This window comes from Bidens hawaiensis, unplaced genomic scaffold (genome assembly GCF_021521415.1).
Source record: "Bidens hawaiensis isolate Kalapana, Puna unplaced genomic scaffold, B.hawaiensis_p1.1 tig00033138_1, whole genome shotgun sequence".
NCBI lineage: Eukaryota > Viridiplantae > Streptophyta > Magnoliopsida > Asterales > Asteraceae > Bidens > Bidens hawaiensis.
Window position 1 is genome coordinate 64,849 of NW_027495667.1, and position 16,134 is coordinate 80,982.

The following is a 16,134-nucleotide window of genomic DNA, read 5'->3' on the forward strand; positions in this document are numbered from 1 at the left end:
CTTGTAACGAGGTCAATTGGCAAGAAACGCTTAGCTTTATGATGTCAGGTAAATAAATAACGTTTAATTGATATTTAATATTAATTATAATATTTTATAATTCATTTAAAAAAACCACTAAAACAAGTAAAAACCAAAAATAACAGAAACAGACAAAACTGGGACTCGAAGCCGGGTGGCAGCCGGCCCACAAGAATGAACACACACACCCTAGCCAACTGAGCTAGGGTGTCAGTTGGTAAATGTTTGTAAATGTATATTTTTATACAGAAACCAGTTAACCCCATTCAATCATGAACCCTAATTCTATAATCGCTCAATCCGTTTAACGTTTGTTTAAATTGACTTAGAGCTTATAATTATTGATGAAAGACGACCAGAAAGCATGTTTTAATTACCGTGATTGGCGACGGGAACACAGAGAACGACAAACTCATTGCCGCGGCAAATGTGGTATCCGAACAGAGGGTAGCAACCAGATATAGTGTAATTAAGTTTAGGGCTATTGATCGCCGGATTGTATAGAAGGTACAGACGTGTTTAATTGAATTATGATCAGCCCAAGTTTATATAATTGATATTAGGTTAGAACGGTTTATAATATATCGATTACACGTTATAGATGATTTTGTTTCCTAATTAATGTTGTTGTTTAGGCCGAAATTAGTAAGAAAAATCAAAAACACGATTCAATTCCTAATTTACAACGATAATTGAGGCTCAAGCAAACTAAACGGGTCATGGATACGGGTTGCGGATACGGGTCACGGGTCTGGGTAAATGGGTTACAAAGATAATATATGAAAATTTCATTTTAGTCCTTGGAGATTTGAGATGGAATCAATACAGGTTAAAACTTTATACTTTGGGTTAAAAATGTACATTTTTGAAAGTTAAATAAATATAATTCGTGTAGAACTTCCATGATAAACGTGATTATTTTTAGTGATAAATTTCCGAACCTAAGATGGGTCGGGTAATAGATTTAAATTTGTATGTGAAAAACTCGAGTTGTTACACCCCCCCTCAAAGTCGCCCGATCTTCACAACACCCCCTTTTGTCGCCCGCCCTTTACGGCCCTCGACAGTGTTCCCCCCTTAATGCCGCCCCCCTAAGTTGCCTCCAATACAACACATAGCGAGCAGTCTAATCCATATAATCAAGTTTAAATTATTAGGCCCAAAGTAAAACTAAAAACTATAAAATAAAATAAAAAGCAAATGCAAAATAAAAAGAAATAACGGCGGACTAAAATTCCTCATTGGCTCCTTCCTTCTTTGTGAATGTTGAACAAAACTTGAACGACGAGCAACCCAACCGACTTCGTCGTTGACCACTAGGCTCTTCTGCGGTTGACCAAACCAGCCATCAAGAACCAAGGTATGTAATTTTTTCTTTTTTTGTTTCAATGCTAGAAGAGCTTCAGGAATCGTCGGTTAGTTGTTAGTTATTACAGTATTTGATTTTAATAATATATTTTTCTATGTTTATTGTTGTAACATTAGCGTCGTTTAAAAAAAATAGGTTATATATTTCATTACTTGTTAGGGCTATGGGCCTTTTTATTTTGGCTCGGTCTAAGTATTTAAATCCTCGGAGACGCCCCTGATAATAGCTGTTTAGAAACACATAGTTAAGAACCTGTTTAGCGAGTCACTCATAATTACCTAAATACTAACAAATGCGAGCAATCAAAACTAATTGATAAACTAAAGCATTAAACTATGTGAGCAACCTTATATCTCCTAACAAACAAATTACTAATTAAAGTTAACCGGATGCGTATAACTATACTTAAATCAGAAGAGGGTTAAATTTTGGTACCTTAATAGACAACTGGTTGTAGGCGACGACGCCTGAGGGGAAGGCGATGGGCTGCAAGGAGGGAGACCATAGATGCGATAGCGGGTGCGTCGTTGTAGTTATCGACTAGCGAATGATGGTATGGTATGGTGTAAAAGAATTAGGGTTAGGTAGTTAAGGTACAATACATATTATATTATTATATTTTTAGTTATATAAAAAAATTAATTAGCTACTAACGGGTATTTTACCTGTTTAGACACGATAATTATCAGTTTGACTCGTGTCTACCTGTTTAGTACACACGAAACCTATTATGGCCATATACGATACCTGTTAAGGTCGTGTGGGTTCGTGTCATGTATTCGTGTACGTAAATTGTCAGCCCTACCCTATAGGGCCCCTCTAACAAAGCCTTCAAAGGTCTCTGCATACTAGAACTAAAATTACCTATCATGATTTGAGAAATCAATCTCAAATTGTTGAAATGTTGATTTCAGCCCTATTTACATTATCCTATCTCAAAACACGAGAAAGCTTGTTTACAGAATTTACAGTTTGTTGCTCGGTTATCTACCAATATATTGTAAATTGTAATCATTTGTCTTTGAGCAATTCAAATCAAAGGCCGTTTATTATAGAGAAAAAAAAACAATAAAATCTCAAAACTGATTAATCATCAAAATCTCAAAACTGCTTAGTTCCATACTTCGATGTGCGACCCGACCCAGCTAACACTACAAGCATTATACCTTCGATCGAGTTAGAGTCGCGAATTGCTGATTAGCCTATGTTGACGCTCGAACTTCTCAATTCTAATAAAAAATAAAAACCCATTTTTGTGCCCTCTTAATTTGTTACTAGTAATGTTTGTTGTGAAAAAAGTTGCGTATTTGGGCTATCACTATTATTAGGTCCTACTAGGTTCTTATTATTGGCTTAAATTTGTGAGATTATTTATTTGTTATTGTTTTGAATATGCACGAGTGTGAATAAGGGTTTTTTAGAAATTTTGGCCCCCCGTCGAGAACGGGCCCTAGGCAGTGAGTGACGCTATATCTTGAAGCCAAGCATGGACCGAACTCATTGCAAATGTTCTAGGTGGTAAGGAATACCCTAAGGATTGTTCGGTTTGTGTAATTCTTAATCATTATCAATTTTCATCTTCACCAAGTTACGTTTATGGTACATGTTTTTACCTTTGAGACTAAACGTGTTCGTTTATTAATCTTTGACTGTTCTTCATCTTGTTTTCATGATGACCCCATAGACTGATTTGCAGTTCACATGTGGACGCGCTTTTTGTTAATAAGGTATTAGCTAGGTATTATAAAGTGTATCTTAATTTGGGCACGATATATATGCTGTAAACCATTTTCTTTTCATACTGATTCCATATTCTTTTAGGCATATGAAGGTGCGTTGTATTTTCCATTCTATTTTTTGTCATATGCATTGTATAGGAGCATCATCACCTTCCACATTGATATCCTAGTACAGTAGTATCCATATATTTAGCTTTAATGTAAGTTTCAATATTTGTTTCCAATAATGAAATCAAGTGAGATATGAAATTAATGTGGTGGGCTATCTACCTTTCACTAATCCACATGCTTTGTTCAAGTCATGGTTAGAACTTGTTAAAACTCATATATATTTCGATAAACATCTTCCGCTTTAAGAACTTAATTAATTACTCTTTATGAACTGAAGAAACTTGAGGGTGAGTAAGTATTTTTTTTCATTTTACTTAAGTTTTAAAAAAATAAATAACTCTTGTAAAGAAATTTGAACACGCACATACATAAGCATACACATACTTGTAAAAAAGTTGAATGTATATATTATGTATACCACTGCATTTTTTTTAAATAGAACATAGTAAGATGGTATAATATGCAGAATTACATACATTTATATGTCCTGTTAGTAATTATTAGAGCCAAAAGGTGCATGTTGAAGAATGAGAAATTAAAGAGGGCTTAATTTGTTTTTGAGAATGTGAACTGTGAAGTGGTCAATTATGTGACGGTTGTTGACCGACAGCCTTCGCAGGATGATTTGGAGGGGTCATAACATCCTCTCTAATACTTTAAATGGGACATTTCTAATGCAAAGCCAAGTGTCCACCATTTGTCACAAAAATTATCCATAACCATACATCTCATCTGAAATGTCAATTACGAGCCATAAGTGAAGTGTTGTAGAGCTTGCTAGACGCTTGCCAAATGATATGGTAGAGACTGGCGATTAATCGGATTATAATAGATACCTGTACGGACCATAAGTGAAGTGTTGTAGAACTTGCATGGTGGACACATGCTTCAAGCACTCACCTAGTGATGCCACCCGACATCAATAAAAAAAAAACTAACGCGGCTTTCAAGTGAGAATGCGAGCATGTAAAGTACGTCATTAAACCGCCATATTATACATCTCCCCACCCCCACGCCCCCACCCCTAAGAAGCAAAGAGTAAAAACAAACTTCGCATTTTTATGACATCAAATATATTTGAGAGCGTACATTTGATTGGATTGCTTTAATACAATTAATAATTCAAAGTATTTGATTAAAGTATTATTAAAATATGCTTACATTCCTTAATCTAGTTTCATATATGCCACAAATTAAAAAATAAAAATAAAATATACCATCGTATGGAAAGTAATTTTTTTTGTGACCACAAGTTAAAAACTCTATGGAATCTTGCTATGAAACCACTACTTCAGATAGCATTCGTAAGATTTAAAAATGGGGAAATTGTGGATCATGATACTGTTCATTTTTAAACTCATATATTTATATTTAAAAGTCTGTTGTGTCCCTTGTGTACCAATAAGATCAAAGACCAACACCATAGGGAGTTTGATTGTGTTTATCAGAATAAGAGTACGTTTCTAGAAAAATTATTTTCAAATAGATGTATTTTAAAATATATAACAAATGATTGAAATTTTATTTAACCAATACTACTTTTCATGCCATCTACTAGGCATATATGGCCGGGCATGACCTAATTAGTTACTTGTGCGAGTCGTGCATGCATCCGTGCACGTGCATACTCTCATGTTAATACCACTTAAACGTTTTTCTCGGCATTGGCATGATTATGCGAACTCTTTTGCATGATTGTGCATGCCTTTGTAGGATGATGCCAACTCGTTTACGTGATTATAGTAGTTCATGAACTTAGTTTTCTTATATTTCTTCGTTTCTCGTTCAAAAAACCTTTTTACTGCAAATACATATACAACCAATATAAGTATCTATTCATGAGAATTTGCAATTAAGATCCAAAAATGAGGATTTAATGTACACAATATATAATTTGTTATCAGGCATTGTAGCACTGACTGCACTTTTATATTCATAATACAAAAACTACGAATGTAGCATTAGAAAATCTTTGAAGGCACAGGGCCACAGGCCCACCGCCCAACCACATAAAATCATGTTAATCCTTTAGACCATTCACAATTTCAAACTTATACAAACTAAACACATTATATTTTAAACTTTTCTTAAAATTTTATTTTCTTTCAAAACTTTACAAACCTATTAAAAAATTATTAAAATTGTATATATATAATATGTATAGATATGTTTGTGAGAGCTAGAGAGGGCGGCCCCCACATTCTCGTTTGTCTCAACGTTTGCAGCCCCGAACCCACCCACAAACCTCACCAACGAGCCTCCCCCCTCCCCCTCCAACATGACTCGTTTTCCCATTCTCGTTTGTTGCTTGCCACCTTGGATGGATGCATCCACAAACTACGCAATAATCAAAATAAATTGATAAATATTTTAAATTTAAATTAAAAAAAGTGTGACAACAAACATGATATAAAACTGTCTGCTATGCTATCAGACACATTTATAACATGCAGGCCTTGTTATCATGTCGAATCAACTTTCCACTTATTCTTCTCATATGCATAGTTTACTCTCAACACTACCATATTTATTCTTACCACATCAACCTTATTATATTTTCATATCATCATCATTATTTTTTTTTATTTGACAAATATTCTTTTTATTAAAGAAATGATTTAAATAATTAAATATAATATATTAATAATTTTTTATTATAACACTGTTTTAAAAGAAAATAGTTGTTGGAAAGTTATAAAAAGAAAATTAATATTCTAATTAATATTTAAAATTCTTAAATAACAAGCTGTTGGATCTTTTTAGATTATTAAAAAAAATTAATAAATAAGTTTGCTTTAGATTAAAATAACTTATATAGATAAAATTTAAGTAAAAAAAAAATCAAACTAGAACAATACTACATGATTTAAAACAATCATGAACATAGGCTAGAAGGGAGTCAAAGCATATTTGTTGTAAATATAAATATATAAATATATATATATATATATATATATATTTGAATTTTAGTTACCGTTGGAAACTTAAAAATATTAATGATCATTTACTTAATTTTGTAATAAATTATTATTTATTTAAACACTTTTATTCATGTGATTTATTTATTTTGTGTTAAGCTCTTTATTAATTATTATTACTAAAATTAGTTATTTAAAAAAACTATGTAAAGATTGATTTAAATAAAAAAAATAATAATACTTTAATATTGTGGCTCACCATAGATGCATTTAGAGCGTTTGTGGTGATGTGCATCTCCTTCAGTGCATGTAGCCCCAATGCTACACTTCTTGCATGCGTATGCCAGCCTGTCACCTCAGCTAAGTGCACTCAAATGCACTCACGTTATGGGCAGTCTAATTATCAATATAAAACATCAGATGGTGAACTCTATTTGATGACTTTTGAAGCCAACAGAAATATAGTGGAAGTAGTGCTAACTGCTAACTATTGAAGAATATTCACGGAAGTGATGATGCTCATAACGACTTAATTGGTGTTAATATAGTAATTTAAGGTTATTTAGTGTAATCTGATTAATCAAAGACTTAAATTAACTTTACACTCAGCAAATGCTGGATTAACATCGGATGTATCTTGGTCTTGAATATGTGGCGTGCGGGAACCGCTTGTTTAATCGAATTTGTATAAAAGGTTTTAAGTATTGATTATTTTAAATTAGGCTTGAAGTGATGTACATATTGCAACTCTATAGTGGGGGAAGCCTAATAAAATAAGGGAAAGTCCCTAAAATATTCATTTTAAATATTGAGATTCTAGGATTGTCCTATCTTTTCAAATAATTCCTGAAATGTCCATTACGAAAGAATGAACCGAGTAGAGAATAATGCAAGACAAGTAATTTGTATGATCCACTTGACACGATTTTGTGAGTGAAATGATCTACTCGGCCTGGTTTTTTTAGTGAAATGATCTACTCGGCTTAGTTTTTTTTGTATCACTAACTAATCGAACTCAATTATTGTAGTACCAAAAAACTCGTGGTTTTGATCTTCTCTCCATGTTCATGATCTACTCGTCTTGGTTTTTTTGTTTCATGATCTACTCGCCCTGACATAAACATTAATGCAGTCGTCGAGCCGACTGCTTTGTTGGCGCATAGTTTTTGATCTTTGGCGAGTTTATTGTTGTACGTAATAGTCGAATTGCTACAGGTGTTCGGTTTTTATTGGTTATACGAATTACTCGTCTTAAATTATTTTCTATTCGGTTCGTTCTTTTCGTAATGGACTGAGGAATTGTTTGAAAAGATAGGACCATCTTGGAAAATCAATATCTAAAATGGATATTTTGAGAATTTTCCCGTAAAATAAACTTATTCTATCACCCAACTCAATAAAATGTACATTGACTTTAAGCCATTTTCAAAATAGATCTAATAGATTAACCATTAAGAGAATACAGATAGGATTAACCGACTAAGCTAGCTAAGATTTAGGATTAACCGGCTAAGTAAGCCAGGATTTAACATGTCACAAAAAAAAATAAGATTAAAAGTACAATGAGGTTCATGGAAAGAGCCAGTCAAATCAATACATAGGTAAAAGGCTGCCGGCTAAGACGACCAAGATTAGCCTAGCCGGCTAAGACAATATAACATGACTAACTGGCTTAGACGACTAAGATTAGCCCCATCTTTAGAAACAGTCGGCTACACAAAGTAGATTAAAAGAACGGGTAAAAATTATTATTGAATGACTATTTTACCAAAAATAACTTATTAAACAGTTAATTCAACTCTATGAGGTATTTAACTAATTTGTCAATGTGTGCGGCTTTAAATTGTCAAATGAGCAAACTAAAAAAAAAAAAAGAAAAAAAAAGAGCTCACGACTAGATTCAAGACTGAGACAAAGACTTAACAATTACACCACCTTACCAATCCACCAACTTGTTTTCTTCATATTAAATCCAAATAAGATAACATATATAACGACCTGGTTGCTTGCATAATAACCCATGAACCAATTTTAATAGTAATTATAAATTCGAACCAACGAGCAAGACTTAACCACTACACCACCTAATCACTCTATCAACTTGTTTTCTTTCTATAATTTAATCTAATAGCATAACATGCGTATAAATAAGATGGTTGTCTTCACAAACTCTACCAATATTTTTGTAGATCAAAATAGGATCAAAGAGCAACACTTGAATCAAAATCTGTCGTAAAGTATTGTTGGATCGTCATGTTCCTTGATTTATGAAATCAATTAGTTACACTAGCAATTTTAATTGCTTTAATTAATCATGAACAACCACTTGAGATTTCTACTCTAAGGCATATATAGATGAGATCTTGTTAGTAGCATGAGATGTTAAACTGCTTTGCTACTTTGTACTATGTTTTAAGTCAAGCGATGCCTAGTTCCTTACCGCGCACATGTCTTGTTCTATCAAGTGGATGCAAAGGATCATGCCATGATTACATAGGATAAAACTCTATCATTTAGCGTCACGCCATTGATTCTAACGCTCGCGTTGACTACGTCTTAGTTGTGCATCATTGAAATAAAGAATACCTTGTTCCAGCCTTTAGACATCAGTCAGTTTAGACCTAACCACGCTAATTCCTTGTATTCGTTTATTCTTTTATGTTCTCTTGGTGTTTGTTTAAACCTATCATCCTTTTCGTTTCTGCTTACACATTATTGGACATAAATCTCAATCTCTACTTAACAATCATGGCTCGTCAATGACGTATTAGATTGCAAATAATCGTTTGTTCCAACGTAATGTTGAATCGGCACTTTTGAAAATTTGAATAACCCTTTTGACCAACGTTTGTCATTAGTCATTACCCTCGTGGTTTTTCTTTTCCTTGATTGAAAGTTTGAGACGCTTTAATTTTCTTTATATCCAATTCATGAAAAGGCTTAACATTTACAAGGATTCCTCTAAGTTGCAATTTTATCCCTACAAAATACAACTTTGCTATTTTTATTGCTTCGTTTTACGTGTACAAGTGAATTAAAAGTTTAAAATGAATGTGCCATCAACAATGTTTGATAAATATGGGATACATATAAATCAAATAATAATAACTATAATGAATTATAAATCGGCTAACATAAGTGTACCATTCCCGACTTCCCGTAAACATATGAGCACTAAACTAGTAGATTTATGAATTGTAAATATAAAAAATTTGATGATCAAGGCATCAATCGACTACTTTCGATGTCAAATTAGATCTATTCTGAAGGTTAATCTTGAATTATTAATAAAGTAAAGGTTTAATATAATAAGTTTAGGAAATGTTTTTCTTGGAGATAAAGTTTAGTAGTTGTCTTGGAAGGCAAGTTTCGAAGATCTATAAATGCGGGTCTACGTTATTGTTTATTTTGTGTGTCAAGAGAAGTCTCTTCTCCTTGTATATTCGTGAAGTTATGTTCGTTTGATTTTATGAAAAGAGTCGAGGATTGTAACCCTAATATCCCATGTTCGTTTGTTTGATATGATTGTTTGATGTGTCTGGACCAACATATTCACCCGATTAAAATCTGCTCACAAAGTAGAGAACTTTGAACCAATACTTAAGACAAAAGTTTGTATGAAGTTTCACCTCACGGGTGATAAGGTTTCCCATTTCCTATGTTTAGCTCGTGACACTACTGGCTTTGAAATTGTTAGCATGCACTTGAATACTAATGCATGTGGTTCAAGATCGATCATAATTAAGGGCTGATATCAAATGTAGGATTCCGTGCTTAATAAGATAGTTTGTAGGTATTTTATTTTATTTTCTTATCTTTTTTTTTTTAAATATTCTTCTTCTTCTTCTTCTTGTTTTTTTTTTTGGTGTGTGTGGTAAACATCTTATTTCGTGGTTTTAGCAAGTTATAGTCTTATAGATATATAATTTTGATATTTAGGGGATTTTTTTATCACGTTTATGCAATTTGAAGTGTTCATTTTGCAAAGTGAACATAACAAGGGAGCGTAAATGGAATTTCCTTTTGTCAATATCTTTACACGACCATCATAGTCTTATAGGAAAGCATTAAGCATATAGATAGTTAGATAAGTAGCAATAATGGTAAACACTAGCATAGAGCCCGTGTAATACACTGGTGGTTCAAAAAAATTAACAAAAAAGTTAAATTTAATAATATGCATAATAAAATATCTTATGTATTCGTAAGACATAAATAATTTTCTAAATTAAGAAAAAATAATTTAAAATAGAAAGTTGTGAATTTATACCAATTAAGAAAAAGAGTAGGCTAACATCAATTCATCCTAGTTGAGTTGGTAAGCCACAAACATTTTAAAAGCAAGGTAGTGAGTTTAATTCCCATCTACAACATATTTTTGATTTTATAATTCATGAAGAGGAAATTGTAAAAATGAAATATTGTACACTTGGCACCCTATGTGGAGGGTCTAATTGAACGACATGTGACAAAATTGTATCGCTTTAATAGTATAATAGGTAGAGGTAGATTTTAAAAACAATACCAAAAAAAATGACAAAGAAAACTATATTAAAGAGGGAATGAAAAGGACATTTCAAAACAACTAAAAAATATTATTATTTTCTTTTCCAAACAACGTTTGGAATTACTCACAATATCTGAGTCTTTTAAAGATGGTATGCCAACTGTTTATACAGACTTTGACACTTCAGTTCCGACTTACCCAAGAACACCGTTGAGGAGAAAACTCAATATTGTGAGAAAACCCTTGAGTCAGATTTTAAACTTTAAATCTTAAAGATCTAAAATTTTAACAGTCACTTCTATGCTATTAGATCAAAAGGCAAATTACAACAACAATATTATCACCAATGATTTTGATTTTATTTTTCCATGTTAGGCATTCTAATTTTAGTTTGAGCAAAGTTATACATGTTTACAAAACAATACAAAAACTATAATCTAATAGAAATAATAAAGGCAAGATCCCACTATGACATATAGTATTATCTATAACATAATACTAACGTGTTAATTTGTAATACATTAAACTATTAAACTTTAGACCCGTGTTTTCTTAGGTTTGTTAACGTACACCGCAATAAAAATAGATATTTGCTCGCAAATATCCTTTTGCTATGACTTGGGTTCGTAACTAATGCCTTTATCGCTAATCGTCTTTTTATGTAAACATTTACTACGATTTTATTAAATAGATTTATCGTGTTATTTTTAATATCTTCAGTTAATATTGCTATTATACACATGCATACATTTCACGAGTTTGCTATGATTTGAAAAACAATTAATTTTACTTTTCTTTATATAACTGTCTCGATTTTGTTAAGAATTTTGCAATAAAGTTTAATTAATTTTCAAATATTTGTTTTCTCGGTTTTGCTACAAATATGTGCTACGTATATAGTTTGTGACAAAATACATGTAGCTAAACCGTAACAAAATATGTCCCCTAGCTAATTTCGTATCTACCAAAGAGCTTGTATCAAGATTTGTTAGAAATGTGTTGCTCTCCACGAGGTTGAGTGTTCAAAATGATAGATAAATGTGTATAATGAACGATACAAACAACAAATTAATTAAGCAAAACTTAATTTTAATAATACGATAAAGTGTTATCATAAGATACGCGCGTCTTGGCTTTAATAGGCATTGTATCTTGTTAACTTTTTAATCATGACGTATTTTGGAAACACAATAAGGTGTATGCTACTCACTCAAAGGTATAAGACAAGATAGTATGTTTGCCAATACTTGTTAGTGGGAAATGATAAAGAAACAATATGATATCACCCTTGTTTTATGAAAAGATCTCTTTGATTGATTGGCTTTACTATTTGCAAATACAAGTGGTGCAACTTTTATTATAATAAAGTTATTAAATGGGTTTCCATTTGTGATTCCATTAGTGACAGTGGAGGTCTCTTCCCCATGACATGCAAATTAAATACTCACTGCCTACTGCCATGGTATATATAAAGCCTACCACCCATTTAATTCTACACACCAAATTAAAACAGACACACGACACACAAACATACATAGAGAGTGCAAAAACATCAAAACAAGATGACATTTGAAAAACTAAAGCCTTATTTGTATGTCATTTTCTTGCAATTTGGGAATGCAGGTTTGGTCATAATTGCCAAAGCTGCTCTTAACCATGGCATGAATCACTATACTTTCGCCACGTATCGAAACCTCATTGCCGCCCTTGTTATGGCTCCTTTCGCTCTCTTCTTCGAAAGGTCGTCATTCTCTCTCGAGATTCGTGTTTATCTTTCTATATATATATATATATATATATATATATTTGTATACATATACAATGTTGAAAGCGCCTAGCGACTTCTGCAACTATGTATTTGACATTTGTGTAATGACAGGAAAGGGAGGCCAAAATTGACATTTTTAATCTTCCTCAAGATAATGTTGCTAGGCTTTCTAGAGTATGTTTCTAATTCTATCATCATCATCATCATCATCATCATCATCATCATCGTACTCAGTATATCCCACCAATAGCAATGCTATGGTAGGGTCTGAGGAGGGTAAGATGTAGACAGCCTTACCTCTATCCCATAGGGATAGAGAGGCTGCTTCCGGTGAGACCCCCGGCTCGATAGTAGTTTTGCATCAAGCCTTGGACATATTACATAAGGCACATAGCACTCAATCATCGGGACACCGGCTGATTGGTGCATGTGCCCTTGTCTTTCGGCTATCAACGCCACCACATGATGCCTGATTAACCTTCCGCCACTTTTAACGTTATTTTCACGAGATTAGTAAAATACCGTCAAAATTAGTGCAATTTTACTTTTGCCCACCCGAGGGTTCACACATATATACATTATATGCGCGCACCGCAAACAGGGCTCATGTTTCTAATTCTCTTGGCCATAATAATGTTGAAAGAATTCTGAATCCAGGGTTTAACATATACTGATTACTAGGTTACTTTCCCGTGTAGCACACGTGTTAGAACAAATAAATTTATTTAAATAATAACACAACGTGAAATACAAAAAAAATATGTTTAACAGATATAAATATAAAGATATATTATATGGTATAATAAATTACACAATACAGAATATGGAAATAAAAAGTTGTTAAAAAATTCATTAATCTATATTTATTTCTTTGTACACAATATTTGTAGTTTTTTTGTAACTTTAATTTCTATATCAAAACTTAGTAGTTTCACATTTTTATACAGGCCAGTTGTTGATCAGAACTTATATTACGCGGGGATGAAGTACACAACCGCAACATTCGCAGTCGCAATGACCAACATAATCCCTGCCTTGACATTTCTCATGGCTTGGGTATGCAGGTAATGTTTCTATAATTCTATATATATTCTAGATGTTCAAGTAAAACACATAATTTACATTCTATGCCCGTCAAACTTCTTACCTATACAAAACTACTCCCTCTTTTACCCCTTGTTGGACAGATAACCATCCCCATACTTTAAAGTACTTGTTATTTTGGGCAGGATGGAGAAGGTGAATATCAAGAAAGTACATAGCATTGGAAAGATAGTTGGAACACTAGTGACGGTTGGAGGAGCCATGATAATGACCGTAGTTGTGGGGCCTACAATTGGTTTGCCTTGGACCAAGGGTTCAACCACGACGCATCAACAACAGTCCGCAACCCATGTGAGCCCCGGAGATAATATCAAGGGCTCGATGATGATCATAGCCGGTTGTTTGTCGTGGAGCTGCTTTTACATTGTCCAGGTTAATTTGATGTTTTCCAAACTCAAAAAGACCATAAATGATAATTAAATTCCCTTTCAAATAGAGCTTATGGTTGGTTCATGGGTCAAAACAAGTGCTTTAAAATATAAATATAGGTTGCGTAGTTATTATATTATATAAGTTCAGGTTCAAGATTTTTGCGTAACCATTTAACCTCTTTCGTTCTACTTATTATCATTTTTTTATTGGCGAACTAACCAATTCATAAGCAAATAAATCAAAATTACCATATTTAGCTTCAAGTGTTTCACATGATTATTAATGCCACACTAATGAAATGAACTTGCTTTTCACAGGCAATCACATTGAAGTCATACCCTGCAGAGCTGTCTCTTACAACACTAATATGTGCAGCAGGTGCATTGCAAGGGGGTATAGTGACTGTAATAGCTGAAAAGGGTCATAATGAAGCATGGAAGTTACAATTGGATGCTGGACTTGTGACTATGGTCTATGGTGTAAGAAACTTTTGGAAACCATGATTAGATACAATATCTCCAATGCGTCACACTGGCTTCCACGTCAAATTTCCAGTCATTTTTCAAAAATAACTATTTTCTCTCAAACTCTACAAACATCTTTACAAATCCTTACATTTTCATAGTATCACTACCTTTGACATTTATTTTTCATAATCAAGATGCTTTTATACAAAATCAAGTTATAGGAAAGTTTATACAACCTATTAACAAAATACTTTGTTGGTAAATAATTTGTATAAATTAAAGTATTGTTTAAAAGAAATAAAAAATGAGTTTTAAAATATATAGAAGTTATTGGTTTAAAATAAAAACATTGCTTATTTTAATTATTTTGCTAGGTTGCAAAGATTTTTTAAAACTAAGAACAAATACGGTGTAGTCACTAAAGCGCATGGTGTACACGTCATTAATGCACACCATGTAAATAAACAACTACAAAAGAAAAAAAAATAACATCCCAATCGACCCCACCAAAACCAGTGCCAAGGGCGTGTCCATCGGAGATGATCTAAGTGAAAGATTTATCAACTTCTATCATATATATGATCTTTGAATGTCTTTAAATGCAGGGTGTAATCTGTTCAGGATTGGGTTACTATCTTTCCGGAATTATAATGAAGGCAAAAGGGCCTGTTTTCGTCACTGCTTTTAACCCTCTAAGCATGGTCATTGTTGCGGTTTTAGGATCTTTTGTTTTGGCTGAAAGTTTAAATTTAGGAAGGTATGTATATTTGCAAAAACCATTGGCTAATTTATTAACAATAAAAAAATAGGACAAAAATATCCTTATTTACATATGCAAATAACAAAAGATGAATGTTAATTTTGCAGGGTACTTGGTGCAGTTGTTATTGTTATGGGGCTATACCTGGTGATATGGGGCAAGAGCAAGGATGAAAGCCAGCCAACTTCGAAATGTGACCCGGGTGAGCTTCCACCGGTTAATCATCAGCAGATACCCATGACAGTTACTAGCACAACATTTGGAAAGCTTGAAATGGATAGTGTTTCAATAGCAATACCACCAACTAAAGTTAATGGTAAATAGAGTAATGACTACAAACCAATTGTAATATATTGGACTTTCAATTTCCTCAACAAGTTTTTGTATTGAATATATTGCAAACTATTGGGTCATGACATATTTCCTTTTACATTATCTATGATAATTTTATCGCAACAATTTTATGGGTAAAAAAAAACACAATGTTAAATTTAGCTGGTAGGAGGATCAACTAATACGAGTTATCTCTCTAACACATACTCAATATGTATACTTTTGGTTATGGAGCTTGTCTACACACATGTACACGCATGCATTGACACACCTTAAAAAGCAAACACAATAATAATAATAATAATAATAATAATAATAATAATAATAATAATAATAATTTATTTAGCAAACTGATAACGATACTAATTATTTTTTCACAATAATAACCAAGTATTAATTGCACCCTAAAGATATGAGTATGTGTTAGTTAACATCAAACAATTGCAAAAGTTTGATTCTATTTTTTTTTTCTTAATAAAAGAAAGGTATACAAAAGAGTGAAAGACATGGGGTTAGGGGAACTATATTGTAATAAGAGGCAAAAAGGAAGGAACACTAAGTGTGAATATAAATACTATATGTGGATCATGCATGGGAAGAGTTAAGATTTTTCATTATGTACTAAGCCATAGTTCTTAAGGTTTCAGTGTGTTGTTTATTTGAAT

At 32.6% G+C, this 16,134-nt stretch overlaps 1 protein-coding gene across 1 annotated transcript; it reads left to right on the top strand.

Moving 5' to 3' along the window:
- The first annotated feature begins 12,199 nt into the window (after positions 1–12,199).
- LOC143584492 (WAT1-related protein At2g39510-like) lies at positions 12,200–15,460 on the top strand. Its single transcript, XM_077066532.1, has 7 exons — positions 12,200–12,406; positions 12,545–12,607; positions 13,381–13,497; positions 13,663–13,909; positions 14,227–14,388; positions 14,982–15,133; positions 15,244–15,460. The coding sequence occupies exons 1-7, from the start codon at positions 12,228–12,230 to the stop codon at positions 15,458–15,460; spliced, it is 1,137 nt and encodes a 378-aa protein (XP_076922647.1). The 5' UTR covers positions 12,200–12,227.
- Positions 15,461–16,134: the final 674 nt, after the last annotated feature.

Excerpts from the sequence above, each read along its gene's own strand:
- LOC143584492 (XM_077066532.1), top strand. The coding sequence starts at position 12,228 with ATGACATTTGAAAAACTAAAGCCTTATTTGTATGTCATTTTCTTGCAA. Across the intron at positions 13,498-13,662 it reads CTCATGGCTTGGGTATGCAG|GATGGAGAAGGTGAATATCA; the intron begins GTAATGTTTCTA and ends TATTTTGGGCAG. Across the intron at positions 13,910-14,226 it reads GCTGCTTTTACATTGTCCAG|GCAATCACATTGAAGTCATA; the intron begins GTTAATTTGATG and ends TGCTTTTCACAG.